Here is a 25,398-nt window from a genome sequence, read left to right on the forward strand (position 1 = left end):
CTGTTTATTAAATTATGAGCAAAAATATTCCATTTTATTTGGAATGGCAAGCCAGACAAAATTAAAAGGGCCTATTTATATAATGAATATGAATTCGGAGGTCAGAAATTATTAAAGTATTAGACCTCTCACTAAAGGTATCAATCATACAAAAGTTACACTTAAATCCAAACTGGTTCCCTAGCAAATTAGTATGAATGTCTCACCCCATGTTCAAGAATGGCCTTTTTCCCTTCATTCAGATTTCAACCTCTTGGTTATTTGAAAAGGAAATAATCTCCAAAATATCTTTATTTTTTAAAAATAAGCCATAGAAAGATGGAACAAATAATACAACAAGTATTGTGGTTAAACTCAAATATACTAATTTATTAAGGAGAACTTTATTTTTAAATATTTTTTTTTTTTTAAATGGTATAATCTTTGTAAATTATATCATAAATAGGATTGGTGGAGTTGTCACACATGCAGCTAACACAGATATATGGAAATGTCTGCTCTACCCAAAATTACAACCAACTAATTGCAGCATTACCACAAAAATGGAAGAGGCAAGTAGAAGGGGGGAAAAGTAAGCAGCTTGTCTATCGGCACTGCATTAAAGACCAAATTGCTTAAAGAAAATTGTGATAAAGTATATACCAGTTTCATTTAAGGACTTAAAAATGGACAGCTGTGCCATTTATAAAATGTCAAAATATTTGGGAAGAGATTTTCGATGTACAATCGGTACACAAACGTGGCACAAACTTTTTCAATAATGTGTGTGTTATTAGTTTAAGCACACTGTTTGTCTATTATTCTGATTTAGATGAAGATCAGATCAAATTTTATGCCAAATTTATGCAGAAATCAAGGTAATTACAAAGGGTTTACATACTTTTCCTTCACACTATATACATATATTAGTTGCAAATACATCTCTCTATAATTTATATAACATATACATAAACTCAGCAAAAAGAAGAAACGTCCTCTCACTGTCAACTGCATTTATTTTCAGCATACTTAACATGTGTAAATATTTGTTTGAACGTAAGAGTCAACAACTGAGACATAAACTGAACAAGTTCCACAGACATGTGACTAACAGAAATTGAATAATGTGTCCCTGAACAAAGGGGGACTCCAACTCAAAAGTAACAGTCAGTATCTGGTGTGGCCACCAGCTGCATTAAGTACTGCAGTGCATCTCCTCCTCATAGATTGCACCAGATTTGTCCGTTCTTGCTGTGAGATGTTACTCCACTCTTCCACCAAGGCACTGGCAAGTTTCCGGACATTTCTGGGGGGAAGCCCTCACCCTCCGCACCAGCAGGTCCCAGAAGTGCTCAATGGGATTGAGATCCGGGCTCTTCGTTGGCCATGGCAGAACACTGACATTCCTGTCTTGCAGGAAATCACGCACAGAACGAGCAGTATGGCTGGTGGCATTGTCATGCTGGAGGGTCATGTCAGGATGAGCCTGCAGGAAGGGTACCACATGAGGGAGGAGGATGTCTTCCCTGTAACGCACAGCGTTGAGATTGCCTGCAATGACAACAAGCTCAGTCCGATGATCCTGTGACACACCACCCCAGACCGTGATGGACCCTCCACCTCCAAATCGATCCTGCTCCAGAGTACAGGCCTCGTTGTAATGCTCATTCCTTTGACAATAAACGGGAATCCGACCATCATCCCTGGTGAGAGTAAAACTACACTCGTCAGTGAAGATCACTTTTTGCCAGTCCTGTCTGGTCCAGCGACGGATTTGTGCCCATAGGTGACGTTGCCGGTGATGTCTGGTGAGGACCTGCCTTACCACAAGCCCTCAGTCCAGCCTCTCAGCCTATTGCGAACAGTCTGAGCACTAATGGAGAGAGTGTGCGTTCCTGGTGTAATTCGGGCAGTTGTTGTTGCCATCCTGTACCTGTCCCGCAGGTGTGATGTTTGGATGTACTGATCCTGTGCAGGTGTTGTTATACGTGGTCTGACACTGCGAGGACGATCAGCTGTCCGTCCTGTCTCCCTGTAGCTCTGCCTTAGGTGTCTCACAGTACGGACATTGCAATGTATTGCCCTGGCCACATCTGCAGTCCTCATGCCTCCAGCATGCCTAAGGCACGTTCTGGCAGATGAGCAGGGACCCTGGGCATCTTTCTTTTGGTGTTTTTCAGAGTCAGTAGAAAGGCCTCTTTAGTGTCCTAAGTTTTAATAACTGTGACCTTAATTGCCTACCATCTGTAATCTGTCTCTTAACGACCGTTCCACGTTCATTAATTGTTTAGGGTTCATTGAACAAGCATGGGGAACAGTGTTTAAACCCTTTACAATGAAGATCTGTGAAGTTATTTGGATTTTTACAAATTTTCTTTGATAGACAGGGTCCTGGAAAAGGGACAGTTCTTTTTTTGTTGTTGCTGAGTATACATACATACATACATACATACATACATACATACAGTGGGGCAAAAAAGTATTTCGTCAGCCACAAATTGTGCAAGTTCTCCCACTTAAAAAGATGAGAGGCCTGTAATTTTCATCATAGGTACACTTCAACTATTACAGACAAAATGGAGAAAAAAATCCAGAAAATCACATTGAAGGATTTGTAATGAATTTATTTGCAAATTATGGTGGAAAATAAGTATTTGGTCACCTACAAACAAGCAAGATTTCTGGCTCTCACAGACCTGTAACTGCAGGTGGCCACACCAGATACTGACTTCTTTAAGAGACTCCTCTGTCCTCCACTCGTTACCTGTATTAATGGCACCTGTTTGAACTTGTTATCAGTATAAAAGACACCTGTCCACAACCTAAAACAGTCACACTCCAAACTCCACTATGCCCAATACCAAAGAGCTGTCAAAGGACACCAGAAACAAAATTGTAGACCTGCACCAGGCTGGGAAGACTGAATCTGCAAGAGGTAAGCAGCTTGGTTTGAAGAAATCCACTGTGGGAGCAATTATTAGAAAATGGAAGACATACAAGACCACTGATAATCTCCCTTGATCTGGGGCTCCACACAAGATCTCACCCCGTGGGGTCAAAATGATCACAAGAACGGTGAGCAAAAATCCCAGAACCACACGGGGGGACCTAGTGAATGACCTGCAGAGAGCTGGGACCAAAGTAACAAAGCCTACCATCAGTAACACACTATGCCGCCAGGGACTCAAATCCTGCAGTGCCAGACGTGTCCCCCTGCGTAAGCCAGTACATGTCCAGGCTAGTCTGAAGTTTGCTAGAGAGCATTTGGATGATCCAGAAGAAGATTGGGTGAATGTCATATGGTCAGATAAAACCAAAATATAACTTTTTGGTAAAAACTCAACTCGTCGTGTTTGGAGGACAAAGAATGCTGAGTTACATCCAAAGAACACCATACCTACTGTGAAGCATGGAGGTGGAAACATCATGCTTTGGAGCTGTTTTTCTGCAAAGGGACCAGGACGACTGATCCGTGTAAAGGAAAGAATGAATGGGGCCATGTATCATGAGATTTTGAGTGAAAACCTCCTTCCATCAGCAAGGGCATTGAAGATGAAACGTGGCTGGGTCTTTCAACATGACAATGGTCCCAAACACACCGCCCGGGCAACGAAGGAGTGGCTTCGTAAGAAGCATTTCAAGGTCCTGGAGTGGCCTAGCCAGTCTCCAGATCTCAACCCCATAGAAAATCTTTGGAGGGAGTTGAAAGTCCGTGTTGCCCAGCAACAGCCCCAAAACATCACTGCTCTAGAGGAGATCTGCATGGAGGAATGGGCCAAAATACCAGCAACAGTATGTGAAAACCTTGTGAAGACTTACAGAAAACGTTTGACCTCTGTCATTGCCAACAAAGGGTATATAACAAAGTATTGAGAAACTTTTGTTATTGACCAAATACTTATTTTCCACCATAATTTGCAAATTAATTAATAAAAAATCCAACAATGTGATTTTCTGGATTTTTTTCCTCATTTTGTCTATCATAGTTGAAGTGTACCTATGATGAAAATTACAGGCCTCATCTTTTTAAGTGGGAGAACTTGCACAATTTGTGGCTGACTGAATACTTTTTTGCCACACTGTACATACATACATACATACATACATACATACATACATACATACATACATACATACATGCATACATGCATACATGCAGTTGAAGTCGGAAGTTTAAATACACCTTAGCCAAATACATTTAAACTCAGTTTTTCACAATTCCTGACATTTAATCATAGTAAAAATTCCCTGTCTTAGGTCAGTTAGGATCACCACTTTATTTTAAGAATCTGAAATGTCAGAATAATAGTAGATAATGATTTATTTCAGCATATATTTATTTCATCACATTCCCAGTGGGTCAGAAGTTTACATACGTTCAATTAGTATTTGGTAGCATTGCCTTTAAATTGTTGGAACTTGGGTTAAATGTTTCAGGTAGCCTTCCACAAGCTTCCCACAATAAGTTGAGTGAATTTTGGCCCATTCCTCCTGACCTCTTTGCTCGCACACACTTTTTCACTTCTGCCCACACATTTTCTATGTGATTGAGGTCAGGGCTTTGTGATGGCCACTTCAATATCTTGACTTTGTTGTCCTTAAGCCATTTTGCCACAACTTTGGAAGTATGCTTGGGGTCACTGTCCATTTGGAAGACCCATTTGCGACCAAGCTTTAACTTCCTGGCTGATGTCTTGAGATGTTGCTTCAATATATCCACATAATTTTCCTGCCTCATGGTGCCATCTATTTTGTGAAGTGCACCAGTCCCTCCTGCAGCAAAGCACCCACACAACATGATGCTGCCACCCCAGTGTTCTTCGGCTTGCAAGCCACCCCTTTTTACTCCAAACATAATGACGGTCATTATGGCCAAACAGTTCTATTTATGTTTCATCAGACCAGAGGACACTTCTCCAAAAAGTATGATCTTTGTCCCCATGTGCAGTTGCAAACCGTAGTCTGGCTTTTTTATGGAGGTTTTGGAGCAGTGGCTTCTTCCTTGCTGAGCGGCCTTTCAGGTTTTGTCGATATAGGACTCGTTTTACTGTGGATATAGATACTTTTGTACCGGTTTTGCTGTTGTTCTGGGATTGATTTGCACTTTCCGCACCAAATTACGTTAATCTCTCGGAGACAGAACGCATCTCCTTCCTGAGCGGTATGATTGCTGCGTGGTCCCATGGTGTTTATACTTGCGTACTATTGTTTGTACAGATGAACGTGGTACCTTCAGGAGTTTGGAAATTGCTCCCAAGGATGAACCAGACTTGTGGAGGTCTACAATATTTTTTCTGAGGTCTTGGCTGATTTCTTTTGACTGTGCCTTTTAAACGGCTTTAGAAAATTCCAGAAAATGTTGTCATGGCTTTAGAAGCTTCTGTTAGGCTAATTGACAGAATTTGAGTCAATTGGAGGTGTACCTGTGGCTGTATTTCAAGCAAAAAGGCACAGAGTTTGAAGGTAGGCCTTGAAGTACATCCACAGGTACACCTCCAATTTACTCAAGTGATGTCAATTTGCCTAGCAGAAGCTTCTAAAGCCATGACAACATTTTCTAGAATTTTCTCAAGCTGTTTAAAGAACAGTCAACTTTGTATATGTAAATCTCTGACCCACTGGAATTGTGATACAGTGAAATAATCTGTCTGTAAACAATTGTTGGAAGAATGACCTGTGTCTTGCTCAAAGTTGATGTCCTAACCGACTAGCCAAAACTAGTTTGTTAACAAGAAATTTGTTGAGTGGTTGAAAAACGAGTGTTAATGACTCCAACCTAAGTGTATGTAAACTTCTGACTTCAGCTCTACATACATACATACAGTCATGGCCAAATGTTTTGAGAATGACACAAATATTAATTTCCACAAAGTCTGCTGCTTCAGTGTCTCTAGATATTTTTGTCAGATGTTACTATGGAATACTGAAGTATAATTACAAGCATTTCATACGTGTCAAAGGCTTTTATTGACAATTACTTGAATTTGATGCAAAGTGTTGACCCTTCTTTTTCAAGACAGCTGCAATCCGCCCTGGCATGCTGTTAATGAACTTCTGGGCCACATCCTGACTGATGGCAGCCCATTCTTGCATAATCAATGCTTGGAGTTTGTCAGAATTTGTGGGTTTTTGTTTGTCCACCCAGCCTCTTGAGGATTGCCAACAAGTTCTCAATGGGATTAAGGTCTGGAGAGTATCCTGGCCATGGACCCAAAATATTGATGTTTTGTTCCCCAAGCCACTTAGTTATCACTTTTGCCTTATGGCAAGGTGCTCCATAATGCTGGAAAAGGCACCAAACTGTGGCGGTTCTCATGAGAGACAGTTTCATCATGGTGCTTGACGGTTTTTGTATCTGCACTTGAAAAAACATTACAAGTTCTTGAAATGTTCTGTATTGACTGACCTTCATGTCTTAAAGTAATAACGTTGTTTTCTTTGCTTATTTGAGCTGATCTTATCATAATATGGACTTGGTTTTTTACCAATAGGGCTATCTTCTGTATACCACCACTACCTTGTCACATAACAACTGATTGGCTCCAACATATTAAGAAGGACGAAATTCCACAAATGGAACTTAAGGCACAACTGTTAATTGAAATGCACTCTAGGTGACTACCTCGTGAAGCTGGTTGAGAGAATGCCAAGAGTGTGTAAAGATGTCATCAAGGCAAAGGGTGGCTATTTGAAGAATCTCAAATATACAATATATTTACTGTTGTTTAAGACTTTATTTTGGTTTCTTCATGATTCCATATGTGTTATTTCATAGTTTTGATGTCATTTATATTATTCTACGAACCCTTGAATGAGTAGGTGTTCTAACCGGTACTCTATATATTTGCAAAAAAATATATGGGGGATTAGAAGTGATGCAGACTTGTATCCCATTAAATCTGTGGAAAGACTTGATGTTTGCTGTTCGCCACCACTCGCCATTTAATTTAACAGAACCTGAGAAAATATGCAAGAAAAAATGGGAGAAAATCCCCACATCCAGCAAAACTAATAGACATTCCAAATCTGAAATCGGCACCACAGGTGCTTCTCCAGAGTTTTGACTCTGGTGTGAATACTTATGTAAATGAGCTTTTCTGCACAAATTTTTAAATACATGTTTTTACTTTGTCATTTTGGGATATTGTGTGTAGGTGGGTGAGATTATTTTTTTGAAATCCATTTTGAATTTGGGCTGTAACACAACAAAGTGGAATAAGTTAAGTGGTATGAATACTTTCTGAAGGCACTGTAGTAGTGTCATCATCCTCAATAGATACTGCTTTCTCTTCAGAGTGTTGTCTTGACTTGTTTTGAAGTGCTGATGGATGAGTAACTTTTGTGTCCTTTGCTTTGCAGGTCCTTCTTTATGTGGAGAAGAGGGAAAAGAGCAGTCACCGACCCTGTTTAATGGAGGACGGGTTTAAAAGTAAAAAGGAAACGATAGAAGAAAGACCCCTGTGAATCTCCTTGCTTTCCATAGCCTACTGTGGTTAAAGTTGTAGGACAGACTCACTGTTTTTAACAGTGTGTCTATACACCGGGAGGGTCCTCATGCTTCCACCAACTATGCAGTGAGGGTGAGCTGGCAGTGTGCCCCCTCTCACCATGCTGGCTCTGGGCATAGAGCAGGGGAAAGGTGGAGGGGGACGGGGCCGGGCTACTGTGGCCTGGCAGGCCCCATCCTCAGTGAAGTCTCTAACCCAGGACCCAGGGAGGCCTTCTGTGGCCTGGCAGGCCCCCTCCTCTGGGGAGCCTCTAACCCAAGACCCATCGAGGCCTACCCTGGCCTGGCAGGCCCCCTGCTCAGGGAAGCCTCTAACCCAGGACCTAGGGAGGCCAGGCCTCAACATCAGGCAGAAGATTTCCCAGTGGGAAGGCCTCTGTCAACCAAACGGTGATGGGCATACCGAAAGGGTCAAAGAGCATGCACCAGTTGTATCCCGATCTCTTTCAGGGGATGTCCTGGGTAACGGAGTATGTAGCGACAGTTTGAGAGGTGAACCTCATGGAAAAGCCAACCTCTCTAAAGCCAGAAGCTTGGGTTTGGATTTCAGGGAAAACCTACAAGCACGGTGCGGACACAAGGGCATTGGCAGAAAGTCGGATGCCCCTCAGAATCACGACAGTTTCAGCAAGACTTCAACCACAATACCAGTGTCCAAGCCATTCACAGCGCCATCGCAAACTCTTACAACAGTCACTACAAACATCTTCCAAGTAGAAAGGATCATCCCCACCAATGGTGAACTGAAGGTGGGTAATGTGTTGGAAGTTAAGTGGACCAAACCCCTATGTCTGGCAGTGGATGACCATGGAGAGAGCCTGCCACCAGGGAATTTCTACACCTCAAGGGGCTTCTGGCGGAGGCTGGAGGGAGATGTGTTGTTCTGGGAGAAGGGAACAAATACCTCAGCAGAGCCTCAGAGTGTTGTGGGTCCAGCGACTCGCCCTCCACCAAAACCACAACGGACATTTCAGTATCAGGGAGCGGACAGCACCCCAGCAAACTGGGTCCAATGTGACAGCAGGATTCCATCTGTCAACCAATCTAACACCAAGTGCAGTGGCATTGCCCAAACACCTAGCTTCCCAGAACCCCTGTGTCCTGTCAGCCGTGGCAATGGGTTTTCCAGACACAGAAAGAACCGGTAAGTTCATGACACTGACACCTCTAGTATAGAGAAGGTTTGGTTTACCATTTTAAAACAGAACATTTTTGGCATCTTACTTTTTCAATGGCTTTAGTCAAGGTCAAATCTGGTTGTTTGTAATACAAACACGTTAACAATTATTTGGTGAAAGTCTTTCTCTGTCCTGAGCTATTGTGCTCTCATACAGTGTCCTTAGTTGTAAATTGTTTTATGTTAAGTAGTAGAATGAGAGTTTGAGGCAAAGTTTGAGTGAGAGAAGGGTCAGTCTAGCATTTGGTCGGCCTCCATGTGTGATTACACAGTCTTTGGCAGCATTGCAGACTATTGTCTGGATATGGCCTACTTCCAGAGCAGCCAACTGTCCGGCGGTCACGTTTGTTTCGAAACACACACCAGCTCTCACATTGAATTCCACTAATGTAGTCTCCTAATTTTTCTATCAGTTTGTATTCTCTATGAGGGCAATTCCATATGAACACACAGTAAGGTTTCAAAGGACACCAATACTGGCTTTGTAGCATCTACTGATTTATCGTTGTAGTGTCTTAAAGAAGGCCTGGGTAAATGTCACACATTATTTCTCAATAATCATTTTGGATACAGACTTCAATGGTATGCCAAAAACCTACCCCCTAAGGACCTTTTCTATTGATTTAATTCCAGGAAGATCCAAAACATCATACATATCTTTGGGCCAATCTTGAATGGATTTCCCCATGCGTCTTTAGCATAACCATCCAAATTGCTTTCTATTAGGCTTACTCTTGTAACCCTTTCCTGCTCTCTCTCTTGCACACACTCTCCGTATTGACCTTAACCCTTAGCCACATGTTGAATTCATGTTGAATTTTTCTTTAATCTCTCCGTGCTTCTATTTTACACCCTTTTTTTCTCTCCCTGACGCACCCTCCTACGGTCTTTATTGCCATCACTAGACGGCTACCAACCGGTTATTCAACCCTGCACCTTAGAGGCTGCTGCCCTATGTATATAGACATGGAATCACTGGTCACTTTAATAATGTTTACATACTGTTTTACTAATTTCTTATGTATATACTGTATTTTACTCAATCCCAGTCTGACATTTGCGTGTCCTAATATTTATATATTTCTTAATTCCATTATTTTAGATTTGTGTGAATTGTTAGATATTACTTCACTGTTGGAGCTAGGAACACAAGCATTTCACTACATTCTGCAATAACATCTGCTAAATATGTGTATGTGACCAATACAATTTGATTTGATCATCTTCACGATCAACTTGTGAAAACCCCTCCAATGCCGAGGCCCTTTGGCTGAACGTAAGAAGACAACACATTGAATGAACATCACGATGCAGACTGTGTTTAGGGCGACAGTGGCCCCTGTCTCACATCCCCCTCTCCCTCCATTTTTACAGGAAGTCCTTTGAGTTTGAGGATGTGGTGCAGTTGACAGCGCAGCAGGGTACACTGGGAAGTGGGGCCAGGCGCTCCGGCCTGTTCCACGCCTTCTCTGACGACAACATTTATGAGGACATAATCTGTGAGTTCACCCCTGACACAAAGTGAAAAAAAGACACTCCACTTAGGCAGCCTGAGTCATCTTACAATCTTAGGAACATTTAGGAACCAATTCTTTCCTAGTCTTACTTCCCATCGTTGTAACCACTGATAAAAAAAGGCTGGAATATAGCTTTTTTTCCATATTGTCACATATCAAGTCCTCTTTAGGTCAGTGGTGGACGTGAAAGAAGAGAAATAAAGGCAGTCATTTAAGACCATTCGGACTTAAACAAGTACTATTAGCGTATTATGCTGTTTATGTCATCTGTCTCCCTCACCTTTGACCCTGGCCAGCTGGACCCTTGACCAGAGACAACCCATATGAGGATGTCAAGCTGGCTCCTACTATGTGTCTCCCCATCAGGCGTCCCCGACCCTGGAACATGGCACAGAGAGAGAGCCCTTGCACACCAAAGGTAGTAACGGAAACTGATTCACAGGATATTATATTTCAATTGAGCCCAGTATGATATAAAAAAATGCTTTAATCTTTAATTACCCAGTCCTCTTGTATTCTGTGTCTCAGCTCCCTCCCAAGCCTCTCACGTTGTGGGTGGAGAGGAAGGAAACACTGGCAGCGACACCACCCTCCCCTACTGAAGCCCCCCACAGAACTGCCTTTCCCAGGCGACCCACAACCACCCACAAAACATACAGACTGCCTCAGGTAAACACACACAAGCATTTCATAAGTATTTTATACACAGTGGAAATTGTACACTGCTCCAAAAAATTAAGGAAACACTTAAACAACGCAATGTAACTCCAAGTCAATCACACTTCTGTGAAATCAAACTGTCCACTTAGGAAGCAACACTGACTGACAATACATTTCACATGCTGTTGTGCAAATGGAATAGACAACAGGTGGAAATTATAGGCAATTAGCAAGACACCCCCAATAAAGGAGTGGTTCTGCAGGTGGTAACCACAGACCACTTCTCAGTTCCTATGCTTCCTGGCTGATGTTTTGGTCAATTTTGAATGCTGGCGGTGCTTTCACTCTAGTGGTAGCATGAGACGGAGTCTACAACCCACACAAGTGGCTCAGGTAGTGCAGCTCATCCAGGATGGGACATCAATGCGAGCTGTGGCAAGAAGGTTTGCTGTGTCTGTCAGCGTAGTGTCCAGAGCATGGAGGTGCTACCAGGAGACATGCCAGTACATCAGGAGACGTGGAGGAGGCCGTAGGAGGGCAACAACCCAGCAGCAGGACTGCTACCTCCGCCTTTGTGCAAGGAGGAGCAGGAGGAGCACTGCCAGAGCCCTGCAAAATGACCTTCAGCAGGCCACAAATGTGCATGTGTCTGCTCAAACGGTCAAAAACAGACTCCATGAGGGTGGTATGAGGGCCCGACGTCCACAGGTGGGGGTTGTGCTTACAGCCCAACACCGGTGCAGGACGCTTGGCATTTGCCAGAGAACCAAGATTGGCAAATTCGCCACTGACGCCCTGTGCTCTTCACAGGGCAAAAGCAGGTTCACACTGAACACATGTGACAGAGTTTGGAGACGCAGTGGAGAACGTTCTGCTGCCTGCAACATCCTCCAGCATGACCGGTTTGGCGGTGGGTCAGTCATGGTGTGGGGTGGCATTTCTTTGGGGGGCCGCACAGCCCTCCATGTGCTCGCCAGAGGTAGCCTGACTGCCATTAGGTACCGAGATGAGATCCTCAGACCACTTGTGAGACCATATGCTGGTGCGGTTGGCCCTGGGTTCCTCCTAATGCAAGACAATGCTAGACCTCATGTGGCTGGAGTGTGTCAGCAGTTCCTGCAAGAGGAAGGCATTGATGCTATGGACTGGCTCGCCCGTTCCCCAGACCTGGATCCAATTGAGCACATCTGGGACATCATGTCTCGCTCCATCCACCAACGCCACGTTGCATCACAGACTGTCCAGGAGCTGACGGATGCTTTAGTCCAGGTCTGGGAGGAGATCCCTCAGGAGACCATCCGCCACCTCATCAGGAGCATGCCCAGGCGTTGTAGGGAGGTCATACAGGCACGTGGAGGCCACACACACTACTGAGCCTCATTTTGACTTGTTTTAAGGACATTACATCAAAGTTGGATCAGCCTGTAGTGTCGTTTTCCACTTTAATTTTGAGTGTGACTCCAAATCCAGACCTCCATGGGTTGATAAATTTGATTTCCATTGATCATTTTTGTGTGATTTTGTTGTCAGCACATTCAACTATGTAAAGAAAAAAGTATTTAATAAGAATAATTCATTCATTCAGATCTAGGATGTGTTATTTTAGTGTTCCCTTAATTTTTTGGAGCAGTGTATTTACCGCAAACTATTAGTTATTTTATTTTGTCATTTTGAGTGGGAATAGCAGCCTAAAATTTTAGTGGTATTGGTCTGTTTACAAGATTACACATAGAGAAGCCAAGCTAGTGTTAGGCCTACAATCTGTTGTCCATTTGGAGATAAATCTGAGCTTCCTGTATGCTTGGCTCTGGATCCAGGTCACTCATTCCGCTGCTCAAGTTGAAACTTGACTGATGGCCCTATCCAGTCCAAACAGGTACCTAGTAGGAAACGTTTTTCAGTGCAACAAGGAAGTTGTGCTTGAATTACATTTATTGATTCGCTAACTTTTCAGAAAAGTTTGTGGCCAGATCACAAGTATGTCAACAACAATGTGATGATATGTCACATGAATGTGATTTATTTGTATCAGATAAATATACTGAACAAAAATATGAATGCAAAAATTACAACGATTTTACTGAGTTACAGTTCATATAAGAAAATCAGTCAATTGAAATAAATGAATTGGGCCCTAATCTATGTATTTCCCACATGACTGGGCAGGGGTGCAGCCATGGGTGGACCTTGGAGGATGTAGGCCCACCCATTTGGCAGCCAGGCCCACTCACTGTGGAGCCAGGCCCAGCCAATCAGGATCAGTTTTTCACCTCAACTGGGCTTTATTTCTGACAGAAATAATGACGATACTGCAAGTGAAGGGGGTCCTGGGCTGGCCTCGTTAAACTTGGTCTACTGTTGTGAGGCCGGTTGGTTGTACTGCAGTTTATGGTAGAGAAATTAACATTCAACTCTCTGGCAACAGTTCTGGTGGACATTCCTGCAGTCAGCATGCCAATTGCACGCTCCCTCAAAACTTGTCATACAATGCCAGATGTTTCAAAACGGCACATTTTGAAGTGGTCTTTTATTGTACCCAGCACAAGGTGCAACCGTGTAATGATCATGCTGTTTAATCAGTTTATTGATATTCCACACCTGTCAGGTGGATGGATTATCTTGGCAAAGGAGAAATGCTCACTAACAGGGATGTAAACAAATTTGTGCACAACATTTTTGAGAAATTTGCTTTTTGGGCATGTGCAGAATTTGGGGCATTTAAAAAAAAAAGTATATATTTTTTAAAAATTAGCTCAAAAAACATGGCACCAACACTTTACATGTTGCGTTAAATATTTTTGTTCAGTGTATATCTTTGTGTACGTGTTTGTTTGTGTGTGGTTTCTCTGACGCAGTATGTCAATAAGATTCATGTGATCTTTGACGCCAAGCGAGGGAGAAAGAGAGTGAAGAGCCAGGCACAGGGCGGTTCAGCTCGAGGTATGACTGTTATTACCCTCAAACTTGTCTACAAGATGAAGATGAACTAAATACCCAGCAATTCATGAGATACGTTACATCCCGTCACTGGTACAAATACAATACAAAGACACTCTGTCTCCTATAATGTCTTTCTTTCATCCCTTTATTACTCTCTGTCTCTCGCTCTGTGTTTCTGTCTCTGTCTGTTGCACTCTTTCGCTCTCTCATTTTCTCTTGCGCACTCTCTTCTGCTCTGAACAGAGGAGACCAGTGGAACTGAGAGTGACCCAGAGGACAACACTAATGGTATTACTATAGGATTGACCTTCATTCCAAAATCAATGTTTGGCAGACGTTTTTAGAATGTTGAGATCAGTCAATGAATGTCCCACGCCTTCTACTAAAGTTGTATAGATCCAGCCTCAATCCCAAATTAAGGGGAAAGCACTGTCTAGTTTTTTTTAATGGGGGAGCATTTATCTTTTCTATTCACATTTTATTAGCATTTAATCAAGGCAAGATATTAATATCCTGTTCCGTTAGATTCAACTTATCAGATTTAAAAAAAAAAAAATGTTTTACTGTCTCCACTAGGAGGGTCGAGACGCTCGGTCTATGTCCAGTCCACGCTGAAGCGGAGGCCAGGCTACCGCACCCTGGAGAGGGACCTGATCCAGCTCCAGCAACAGCAGCTCTTCCAGCTCTTTGTGGTGGTGTCACTCAGAAAGAGTTCCCCGGGAAACACCTATGCCCCTGAGATCACACAACAGTTTCCCAACAAGGTTATTGTCAATTGAAATCAATTAAAGCCAACCTCTTTCAGATGGGGGGCAACAGAGCTTGGTGGCGGAACACACTTATACAATACATTTTTATAGGGGAAACCATGCGTGGGCTCAAAGGAACCCCAGAATGTTTTGAGTTGCCTTTGTTTTTTGTTACCATTGTATTTCTCTTGACCATTTCCTGTTTTCCGGGCCAGGGAATAAAATGAGTCTATAAAATGAGTCTCTCCTTTCTTTACGGTGTAGTTTGCGAAGTCTTCTCGTCACTCCCGTGAAGCTGAAGATCGGCTGAAGGCAATCCCCAAGTTTTGCTTCCCAGACTCTCAGGACTGGCGGCCATCTGGAGACCTGCCCAGGTAAGCTGCTGTCACATTCACATTGTGGTCACAGTATGTAGCAGTGGTGTACAATAAGGATATTCATATAAGGGTGCTGAAACAACCACTTTAATATAAGTATTGAAACAGGTCAAAACATAAAAAGTAGCGAGGTTTTTTTGTAATAATCACTGTCCTAGAATGAAATATGATCTGAGAATGAAGTGAAAGTTATGTTAAATGAAAGGTTGAACATCTAGTGATTCAGACAAAGAAAAACATGATTGCAGTTCATATGCCATGCTTTGTTTTCTTCCCAGAGAGTCTGCCTTAGAACACTGCTTATCTCTACTACAATGTGTATCCCTGTCAAATTGTCTATGCTTCTGTCTCTAGTGAAACTTTCTCTTTTGTCTTGACGGGAGAGGATGGCAGCCGTTGGTTTTGTTACTGTCGTAAGATCCTGGTGAGTGTGTGTGTGTGTGTGTGTCATTACGTTTTGTGTGTGTCTGCCTATGCGTGTGACAACTTGGCAGTAAAGTGCTTACTCAACATCTAAGGGATATACTCCATCTGAGTCGTAGGCCATAAAACCTCTGAATCAATGAGCCTAACTAAAAAGAATTTCACATTTTTTCTAACTGTTGAATGTTAGATTTGTGTTTTTTGAATGCATTGCACAATGCGATGTTTCTGTTATCCCCCAGAAAGTCAGCATTATATAGCCTTTCAATAACATTGTTGACACTGAATGCCAGGATTGGTTTTCACGCTCTTCTCTGTGTTGATTTGTGCCATTTAGCCCTGTGGAAAGGGGAAGAGACTGCCTGAAGTTCACTGTATTGTAAGCAGACTGGGCTGCTTCAACCTGTTTGCTAAGGTAACCGGCAGTCTGATTAAACTCTTAATATATAATGCATTTTAGCTTGCTTGTGCACATTGAAAAGTGTTGAAACTAAATCCTGTAAAAATGTCCCAAGCTAATCAGAAGGGTGAGTTTTGATGAGAAGGATAATTGATATATTTAACGATGTGTTATTATGTACCACCCAATGTTTTAGCCTGTGCAGGTGAGAGGGGACAGGTGTGACTAGTGTAAATAAAAGTTGAAGAAAGCAGCTAGTATTTAATGTAGTCCTGGTGTATTCCCTTGTTGATACTTGTCATCAGGATTGTCTTTGTGTTTAGGGGTGTAGTTATGGAGTTATACTGGTTGCGTCCTTGTGGGTGGGTGTGTTTTCAGATCTTGGAGGAGGTAGAGAGGCGCAGGGAGATCTGTCCTGCCCTGGTGTCCCCCTTCATGCGTAGCGTTATGGAGGCTCCTTTCCCCGCCCCTGGACGCACCATCACAGTCAAGAGCTTCCTCCCAGGCTCAGGAAATGAGGTAACAATCACAACTAAGAGGAAGTCACCCTAGGACTATAGGAAAATAGTTACTACAGGATGTTAAGAGAAGTAACAGTTCCTACCTAGCTCTTTATTATGGACACTTTGTCAACAACACCTGCAATCATGTGCAATGTCTCTGCCCAGCAACCAACTGTTGGAAGAGCAATAGCCAACCGTGTGTGTGTGGTCAGGTGCTGACTCTGTGCCGGCCGGTGGACTCGAGGCTGGAGCACGTGGACTTTGAGAGCCTGCTGCAGTGCCTGAGCGTTGGGAGACTCTTGCAGGTGTTTGCCTCTCTGCTACTGGAGAGGAGGGTCATCTTTATCGCTAACAAACTCAGGTGATGTTTTTCTTCTAGTACACAGGTTCACTGGCATCTCCAGCTTGACTTGGGAGACAGTGGGAGGGCAGGTACTGCAGAGTACTGGTTCAAGGTGGAATGTATTGTGTGCTTTGCTCTTCTGTTGGTCGGTGTGAAAGTGCTGTGTGTAAGTTGTCATAAGTACATAGTGTAGTCCCGAGTTAATTGTATTGAATAGACTGTATGGACTTCATATCTTTGACGTGCCTCTTCTCTGGAATTTCACATTTTTTCATCCCTTTCTCCTCTCTTCAGTGTGCTGTCTCGTTGTGGCCATGCTGCGCTGGCGCTGCTCTACCCATTCACATGGCAGCATACCTTTGTGCCTGTGCTACCCGCCAGCATGCTGGACATCAGCTGCTCTCCCACTCCCTTTCTCATGGGGGCGCTGGTGCCCTGCTTGCCCGAGCTGCTGGAGCTGCCCATAGAGGAGGTAAGTGACAACGCTCACCATCTGATTCCCAGTGGCTAGTCACTAGATGGCCATGCTACAAAGGACAGCATTTTCGATTTCATCAGAATTGATGAGGAAGTACATGAGTGATTATTTCCTTGATAAAGGGTTAATGTTAGGGTTATTTAGTGTTCTGTCGCACACAATGGTTTATCAGACTTAAAAGTATTTGTGCCACCTAGTGGTAGTTTTATAAACGGCAGTAAGACTAACAAATAACTGGAGTATCAAACTTATAATATAATATAATAATAATAATAATAATAATATTATTATTATTATTATCAAACTTCAAATAGTTACTAACAGTTAATGGTAGACAGTCCCTGATGTCTATTTTGAAGCCAAATACTTTGACCTGCTTTCCTGTTGTCATTGATATTTTCTATGTTCTCTCTCCGTTTTCATTCTAGGTACTGATTGTAGATTTATGCGCAGACAAGTTTGTCAAACAGGTGTGTACATTTTACATTTTAGTCATTTAGCAGATGCTCTAATCCAGAGCGAGTTACATTATTGAGTGGATACATTATTTTTTACTTTTTCCTGTACTGGGCCCCTGCGGGAATCGAATCCACAACTCTGAGCAAGTGCCATGCTCTACCAACTGAATTGTATTTAATTGCGACTCATGAAGGATGGGTGTGGTTCCAAAACATGAGGAAGACTTTATCTGTGTTTGTCTGCTCTCAGTCCTTGTCTCAGTCCTTGTCTTTTAAAGTGGCATTGTTAAATTCGTATTTTATTTAACGAGGTAAGTTAGTTAAGAACAAATTAGTATTTACAATAACGGCCTAACCAGGACGACGCTGGGCCAATTATGCGCCGCCCTATGGGACTCCAAATCACGGCTGGTTGTGATACAGCCTGGAATCGAACCAGGGTCTGTAGTGATGCCTCTAGCACTGAGATGCAGTGCCTTAGACCACTGCGCCACTCGGGGGTTTAATGTCATACTACACTATGCCAGAGCTTGAATTTCTCTTGGATGTAGTCCAAATTCATATCGTGAGAACATTAAAGGGATTATCCATCCCCAGAAATAAAAATCATGAAACTTCTGTCAATTTGATGAACACCTACGTTCTATCAGTGAAAAAAATAAAAATGTCCCCCTGATATAACTTCCAAGTGGTCCATCTGTGAAGTCTGGAAATTGTGTAGGAATGCGTTATGCAGTGCATTCTGAAAGTATTCAGACCCCTTGATGTTTTTTTACATTGTTACGTTACAGCCTTATTCTAAAATGGATTACATTTACAATCTACACACACTACCCCATAATTCAGACCCTTTGCTATGAGACTTGAAATTGAGCTCAAGTGCATCCTGTTTCTATTGATCGTCCTTGCAATGTTTCTACAACTTTATTACAGTCCACCTGTGGTAAATTCAATTGATTGGACATGATTTGAAAAGGCACACACCTGTCTATATAAGGTCCCACAGTTGACAGTGCATGTCAGAACACAAACCAAGCCATGAGGTCAAAGGAATTTTGTGGAGGCACAGATCTGGGGAAGGGTACCAAAACATTTCGGAAGCATTGAAGGTCTGCAAGAACCATGTGGTCTCTATCATTCATAAATGGAAGTTTGGAACCACCAAGACTCTTCCTAGCGCTGGCAGCACGGCCAAACTGAGTAATCGGGAGAGAAGAGCCTTGGTAACGGAGGTGACCAAGGACCCGATGTTCACTCTGATAGAGTTCCTCTGTGGAGATGGGAGAACCTTCCAGATGGACAACCATCTCTGCAGCACTCCACCAATCAGGCCTTTTATGGTAGAGTGGCCAGATGGAAGCCACTCCTCAGTAAAAGGCACATGACAGCCCGCTTGGAGTTTGCCAAAATGCACCTAAAGGACTCTGACCGTGAGAAAGAATATTCTCTGGTCTGATGAAACCAAGGATGAACTATTTGGCCTGAATGCCAAGTGTCACATCTGGAGGAAACCTGGCACTATCCCTGGGATGAAGCATGGTGGTGGCAGCATCATGGTGTGGGGATGTTTTTCAGTGGCAGGGACTGTGAGACTAGTCAGGATCGAGGGAATAAAATACAGAGAAATCCTTGATGAAAACCTGCTCCAGAGCGCTCAGGACCTCAGACTGGGGCGACGGTTCACCTTCCAACAGGACAACAAACCTAAGCACACAACCAAGATAATGCAGGAGTGGCTTCGGAACAAGTCTCCGAATGTCCTTCCTTGAGTTTCTCAGCCAGAGCCGGACTTGAACCCGGTCTAACATCTCTGGAGAGACCTGAAAATAGGTGTGCATCAACGCTCCCCATCCAACCTGACAGAGCTTGAGAGGATCTGCAGAGAAGAATGGGAGAAACTCCTCAAATACATATGTGCCAAGCTTGTAGCGTCATACCCAAGAAGACTTGAGCCTGTAATCACTGCCAAAAGTACTGAGTAAAGGGTCTGAATACTTATGCAAATAGAATATCTCAGTTCATAAAAAAATAACCTGGTTTTGCTTTGTCATTTATGAGGTATTGTGTGTTGATGGATGAAGGGTAAAAAAAACAATTGAATCCATTTTAGAATAAGGCTGTAACTAAACTAAATGTGGAAAAACTCAAGGGGTCTGAATACTTAATGAATGCACTGTAAGTAATAGTTGCTATGGCGTTTCACTTCCGTTTCTCAATGAGATCCTATTGGGCTGCTGATATTGAATGCTAGTTTCTACGACGTCACCATTCTGTATACTTCTAGCCCTTCTTTGGACACTGTGTTAACTAACCTCCAGATGAGCTTCAATGCCATACAACTCTCCTTCCGTGGCCTCCAACTGCTCGTAAATGCAAGTAAAACTAAATGCATGCTCTTCAACCAATCGCTGCCTGTCCAGCATCACTACTCTGGACGGTTCTAACTTAGAATATGTGGACAATTACAACTACCTAGGTGTCTGGTTAGACTGTAAACTCTCCTTCCAGACTCACATTAAGCATCTCCAATCCAAAATTAAATCTAGAATCGACTTCCTGTTTCATAGCAAAGCATCCTCCACTCATGCTGCCAAACACCCTCGTAAAACTGACCATCCTACCGATCTTTGACTTCGGCGTTGTCATCTACAAAATAGCCTCCAACACTCTACACAACAAATTGGATGCAGTCCATCAGTGCCATCCGTTTTGTCACCAAAGCCCCATATACTACCCGCCACTGCAAATGTACCCTCTCGTTGGCTGGCCCTCGCTTCCATACTCGTCGCCAAACCCACTGGCTCCAGGTCATTAACAAGTCTTTGCTAGGTAAAGCCCCACCTTATCTCAGCTCACTGGTCACCATAGCAGCATCCACCCGTAGAACGCGCTCCAGCAGGTATATCTCACTGGTCACCTCCAAAGCCCAATTCCTACTTTCGCTGCCTTTCCTTCCAGTTCTCTGCTGCCAATGACTGGAACGAACTGTAAAAATCACTGAAGACTCATATCTCCCTCACTAGCTTTAAGCACCAGCTGCCAGAGCAGATCACTGCACCTGTACATAGCCCATCTGTAAATAGCCCATTCAACTACCTCATCCCAATACTGTATTTATTTATCTTGCTCCTTTGCGCCGCAGTATCTCTACTTGCACATTCATCTTCTGCACATCTATCCCTCCAGTGTCCAATTGGTATATTGTAATTACTTCGCCAACATGGCCTATTTATTGCCTTACCTCCCTTATCTTACCTCATTTGCACACACTGTATATAGACTTTTTCTACTGTATTATTGACTGTATGTTTGTTTATTCCATGTGTAACTCTCTGTTGTGTGTGTCAAACTGCTTTGCTTTATCTTGGCCAGGTCGCAGTTGTACATGAGAACTTGTTCTCAACTAGCCTACCTGGTGAAATAAAAATTATACATTTTTTAAATAGGAGAATCAATGACGCACAGTATATGGGCACACCATGTAATTTCAACGTGGATAATAGGGTAATATTTGTTTGACGTTGATAAATGAGATTACAACCTACATTCACCCACTCAAAAAGACAGCCAAAAGTATAGTTATTACTATGCTTTCAACCATCAACAAGCACAACCACATTCAATGGAAAAACTATTTGATTTTTGGGTTTAGTTGTCACCCAAATGTCTATCACTGCACTTTCAACCATTTTAAAGAACTGCCCCGAAAATATCTTCTCATTTAGAAAACAGCTTATCAATATCATCAATATGAATCAAACATATTTATTCTGTGTTGTGGAAATTCTAACCAGAAAGGATGAGAGACTGTGTAGATTCTTCAAACAACAATTTTATTATAAGATTTGCAAATCTGTAGCAATTAACAATCACTCAATGGTGCAGAGTTAAGGCTCAACGAACAAGAGTTGGGTCTCAGCTTTTATAACCTTTGCCGACATGGCAGTTTAGCAAGTGTGTGAGATCATGATGGGAACATAGTGTACTGTGACAAACCTCTTCAAGGTTAGGAGCGTTTGTCACAAACGTGGTAAACTGTCACCAAATCACCCAAGAATGAGAGTTCTTTCGAACAGGACAGTACCTGTGTGTTTGTTTCTCCGTCCTGGTCCACCCAAGCCGTAGGCAAGGTCAAGGATAGCAGGGTTCGGTACACGAATCGGGTTCTCGGTAGGTCCAGGTCCAAACGCCAACAGGTAAATCCAAAACAATCCAGCTCATACACGGTAAATCCAGCCAATCTCTATAGTCTCTTTCTCTATTGTTCATAGCTCCTTCCAGCACTCTCTTCCTCTTCCTGGTTTTTCTTGACCCTTTATCTGTGAGTCGGCTCCACCTTCCAAGGTTTCCCCTTGCTTCTGGGACTTGTAGTTTTGGCGGTCGGCCATTTTGTGATCTGTAGTTCTGACAGGGGTGGCCATTTTAGTGATCGGGCAGAGCCCGTTTATTAGTTCTGCTCTCACATATCTGCCACTTATCACTCGACCCCCTTCTTTGCCACAGTACAAACAAGTGATAATGCCAGATTTGTTACTATCTAGCTGCTTCTGCTCAAGCTAGCCTCTTCTCTTCATATCTTCACACAGCTGTGCCATTGAAAGATATGAAAAGAACAGGATTGACTCAAACTGTTGTCAATCTATTTGACCAAGTGACACAAAGACAAGAGTGGAAGAACACTAGCTTCTTCTTACATGACAAAAACAGACAGTGGAAATGTACAGGTTTAAGGCTTATACAGCGCATGTGAATAACGGAGTTTGTCATTTTCCCACCATATTCCTCCCCTTTGAGACTAATCTCAATTTACTACAAAATTCCAAGTAAGCATGTAAATAATGAATAATGTAAGCCAATTATGTCATCATCTAAGCAAAACTTCAACCGAGCAAAATTTAAAGCATTGTAGGAGAGGACTTCTGTTGAACCACTGAGGTTTTTTCCTTCACATGGTGCAAAACATTCTTAAACAGTTACACAGGAGTATACTCTTCGTCTGTACAAAGAGGACGATCATGACGTTGATGCATCAATCTTCTTAAACAATGGGGCGGCTATTGTTTGCTGGACTCCAGTCTTGAGCCTGCCGTTGGCTCGAGCTGGAGCGGCTGTTATTTAAGTTCTGCCGTGGGACTATGCAGGAAGTGCAGTCTCCCTTTAAAAAGCACAGCAAAGTTAAAATGGGAATACAATGTCAGATATATTGTTTACTTATACAATGTGCTATCACTGTGCATTATCAAATCAAAGTTTATTGGTTGTGTACACAGATTTGCAGGTGTTATTGCAGGTATAGCGTAATGCTTATGTTACTAGCTCCAACAGTGCAGTACAATGTTTCGCAAATATAACAGAAATACACAAATAATCAAAAATCTAATGAAGAAATAACAATCCAAAATAGAGAATCCAGAATATAAATGCATGGTGTGTGTTTAGAAAGTATACCTTTTGGAAAAGAAAATGTACAGTAGTAAGTATATTAGGATGAGCTATGGTGAGAATACAATGTATACATAGACAGTGAGTAAACAACAATATATAAATGAAATAAGAAGTGACCAGCATTCAATGACTCACATATATATATATATACATACACATGCATACACACAGTGGGGAGAACAAGTATTTGATCCACTGCCGATTTTGCAGGTTTTCCTACTTACACAGCATGTCTGTAATGTTTATCATAGTTACACTTAAACTGTGAGAGACGGAATCTAAAACAAAAGTCCAGAAAATCACATTGTATGATTTTTAAGTAATTCATTTGCATTTTATTGCAAATTACAGACCTCCTACATGCTTTGTAAGTACATGAAGGGCTCATGCTCTTTCCATGATCTAGTGAATGCAGGTGAAAGCTATGATCCCTTATTGATGTCACTTAAATCCACTTCAATCAGTGTAGATGAATGGAAGGGGACAGGTTAAAGAAAGATTTAAGCCTTGAGACATGGATTGTGTATGTGTGCCATTCAGAGGGTGAATGGGCAAGACAAAAATATTTAAGTGCCTTTTGAACGGGGTATGGTAGTAGGTGCCAGGCGCACAGGTTTGTTTGAAGAACTGCAACGCTGCTGAGTTTCACACTCAACAGTTTCCTGTGTGTATCAAGATTGGTCCACCACCCAAAGGACATCCAACTAACTTTTTCTGCAATTCTATACATTTCGCCTTGGCTTATACTGTGTTTTAATGCTGTCTAAGTGACTCAAACATAACTAAATCAATGGGGGCCACATGCCATGCCAGGTCCATTATCTCTACATACCTGATCTCTTTTTAGTCTTAAGTTTACAACATTGAAAACATTTTACCATCCCGAAAATTATTTTCTACAAAATATATTTTTGGGAGTGGTGGCAACGTTTTGTGAATATAGGGAAAACACTGATGCAAGCGATCAGTGAAGTTTTAGATTCTACAGAGAGTATTACAGCAATTGTGAAGATCTCTACAGACCTGAGATGACCTACACTACTGGTCAAAAGTTTTACAACACCTATTCATTCAAGGTTTTGTTTCTTCATTTGACTAGTTTCTACATTGTAGAATAATAGTGAAGACATCACAACTATGAAAGAACATGGAATCATGTAATAGCCAAAAATGTTTAACAAATCAAAATATATTTGATTATATTCTTCAAATAGCCACCCTTTGCCTTGTTGACAGCTTCGCACACTCTTGGCATTCTCTCAACCAGCTTCATGAGGTAGTCACCAGGAGTGCTAAGATGAAACTGGCTCATGAGGACCGCCACAGGAATGGAAGACCCAGAGTTACCTCTGGGGAGGATAAGTTCATTAGAGTTACCAGCATCAAATTGCAGCCCAAATAAATGCTTCAGAGTTCAAGTAACATACATGTCAACATCAACTGTTAAGAGAAGACTGTGAATCAGGCCTTCGTGGTCAAATTGCTGCAAAGAAATCACTACTAAAGGACACCAATAAGAAGAGACTTGCTTGGGCCAAGAAACACAAGTAATGGACACTAGACTAGTGGAAATGTGTCCTTTGGTCTGGAGTCCAAATTAGCTATTTTTGGTTCCAACTGCCGTGTCTTTGTGAAACAGTGTGTGTGAACGGATAATCTCTGCATGTGTGTTTCCCACCGTGAAGCATGGAGGAGGAGGTGTTATGGTGTGGGGGTGCTTTGCTGGTGACACTGTTAGTTATTTATTTAGAATTCAAGGCACACTAACATGCATGGCTACCATAGCATTCTGCAGCGATATGCCATCCCATCTGGTTTGGGCTTTGTTTTTCGACAGGACAATGACCTCCAGGCTGTGTAAGGGCTATTTGACTAAGAATGAGAGGGATGGAGTGCTGCATCAGATGACCTGGCCTCCACAATCCCCCGACCTCAACCCAATTGAGATGGTTTGGGATGAGTCGGACCGCAGAGTGAAGGAAAAAATCAGCCAAAAGCAAAGTGCTCAGAATATCACATTTTCATTTGTATAGTTACAGTAACCAATGTAGAAAATACAATGTGGCTATGGATGTGTTACTCATTTTAAGGTTGAATGTTACATAGCCTATTGAATTGTATTTGGTTGACAACCCAACCAAATACAATCTCAAAATTTAAAGGAGATTTATCTACTGAGCCATTGGCTTAATCTCATTCTTTTACTTTTTATTTTTGGTTGAGTTGGAGATTTGAATCCAACAATTTATTTTTGACTTGACAAGTTTGTAGGCTATTTATTTTAAATGTGATTTTGAATTGTTTGGTTGTCAATGCAACCAAATATCAACATTTTGGAGATGTATCTTCTGCTTTGATAGTTCCATCTGTGCCACTGACTAGTTTTAACTCGAGTTTGTCTACAAGTTAATACATGTAAAAGTTAAAGAATAAGACTAAATC

General features: G+C 42.3%; 1 protein-coding gene across 2 annotated transcripts in view; it reads left to right on the forward strand.

Annotated features, from left to right (window-relative positions):
* The window catches only part of dennd2c (DENN/MADD domain containing 2C), a 37,639-nt gene that overhangs the window by 3,819 nt on the left and 8,422 nt on the right, over nt 1-25,398 (forward strand). For both annotated transcript variants that reach the window (XM_035740598.2, XM_035740597.2), the window contains 14 exons: nt 7,339-8,630; nt 10,038-10,162; nt 10,477-10,598; nt 10,709-10,849; nt 13,696-13,780; nt 14,024-14,068; nt 14,357-14,544; nt 14,794-14,903; nt 15,261-15,330; nt 15,667-15,744; nt 16,108-16,248; nt 16,445-16,593; nt 16,870-17,047; nt 17,482-17,523. In XM_035740598.2, the coding sequence (XP_035596491.1) occupies nt 7,588-8,630; nt 10,038-10,162; nt 10,477-10,598; nt 10,709-10,849; nt 13,696-13,780; nt 14,024-14,068; nt 14,357-14,544; nt 14,794-14,903; nt 15,261-15,330; nt 15,667-15,744; nt 16,108-16,248; nt 16,445-16,593; nt 16,870-17,047; nt 17,482-17,523 (2,517 nt within the window). In that variant the 5' untranslated portion in view covers nt 7,339-7,587. The remainder of the gene's footprint in view (nt 1-7,338; nt 8,631-10,037; nt 10,163-10,476; nt 10,599-10,708; nt 10,850-13,695; nt 13,781-14,023; nt 14,069-14,356; nt 14,545-14,793; nt 14,904-15,260; nt 15,331-15,666; nt 15,745-16,107; nt 16,249-16,444; nt 16,594-16,869; nt 17,048-17,481; nt 17,524-25,398) is intronic.

Source organism: Oncorhynchus keta, chromosome 28 (genome assembly GCF_023373465.1).
Source record: "Oncorhynchus keta strain PuntledgeMale-10-30-2019 chromosome 28, Oket_V2, whole genome shotgun sequence".
Lineage (NCBI taxonomy): Eukaryota > Metazoa > Chordata > Actinopteri > Salmoniformes > Salmonidae > Oncorhynchus > Oncorhynchus keta.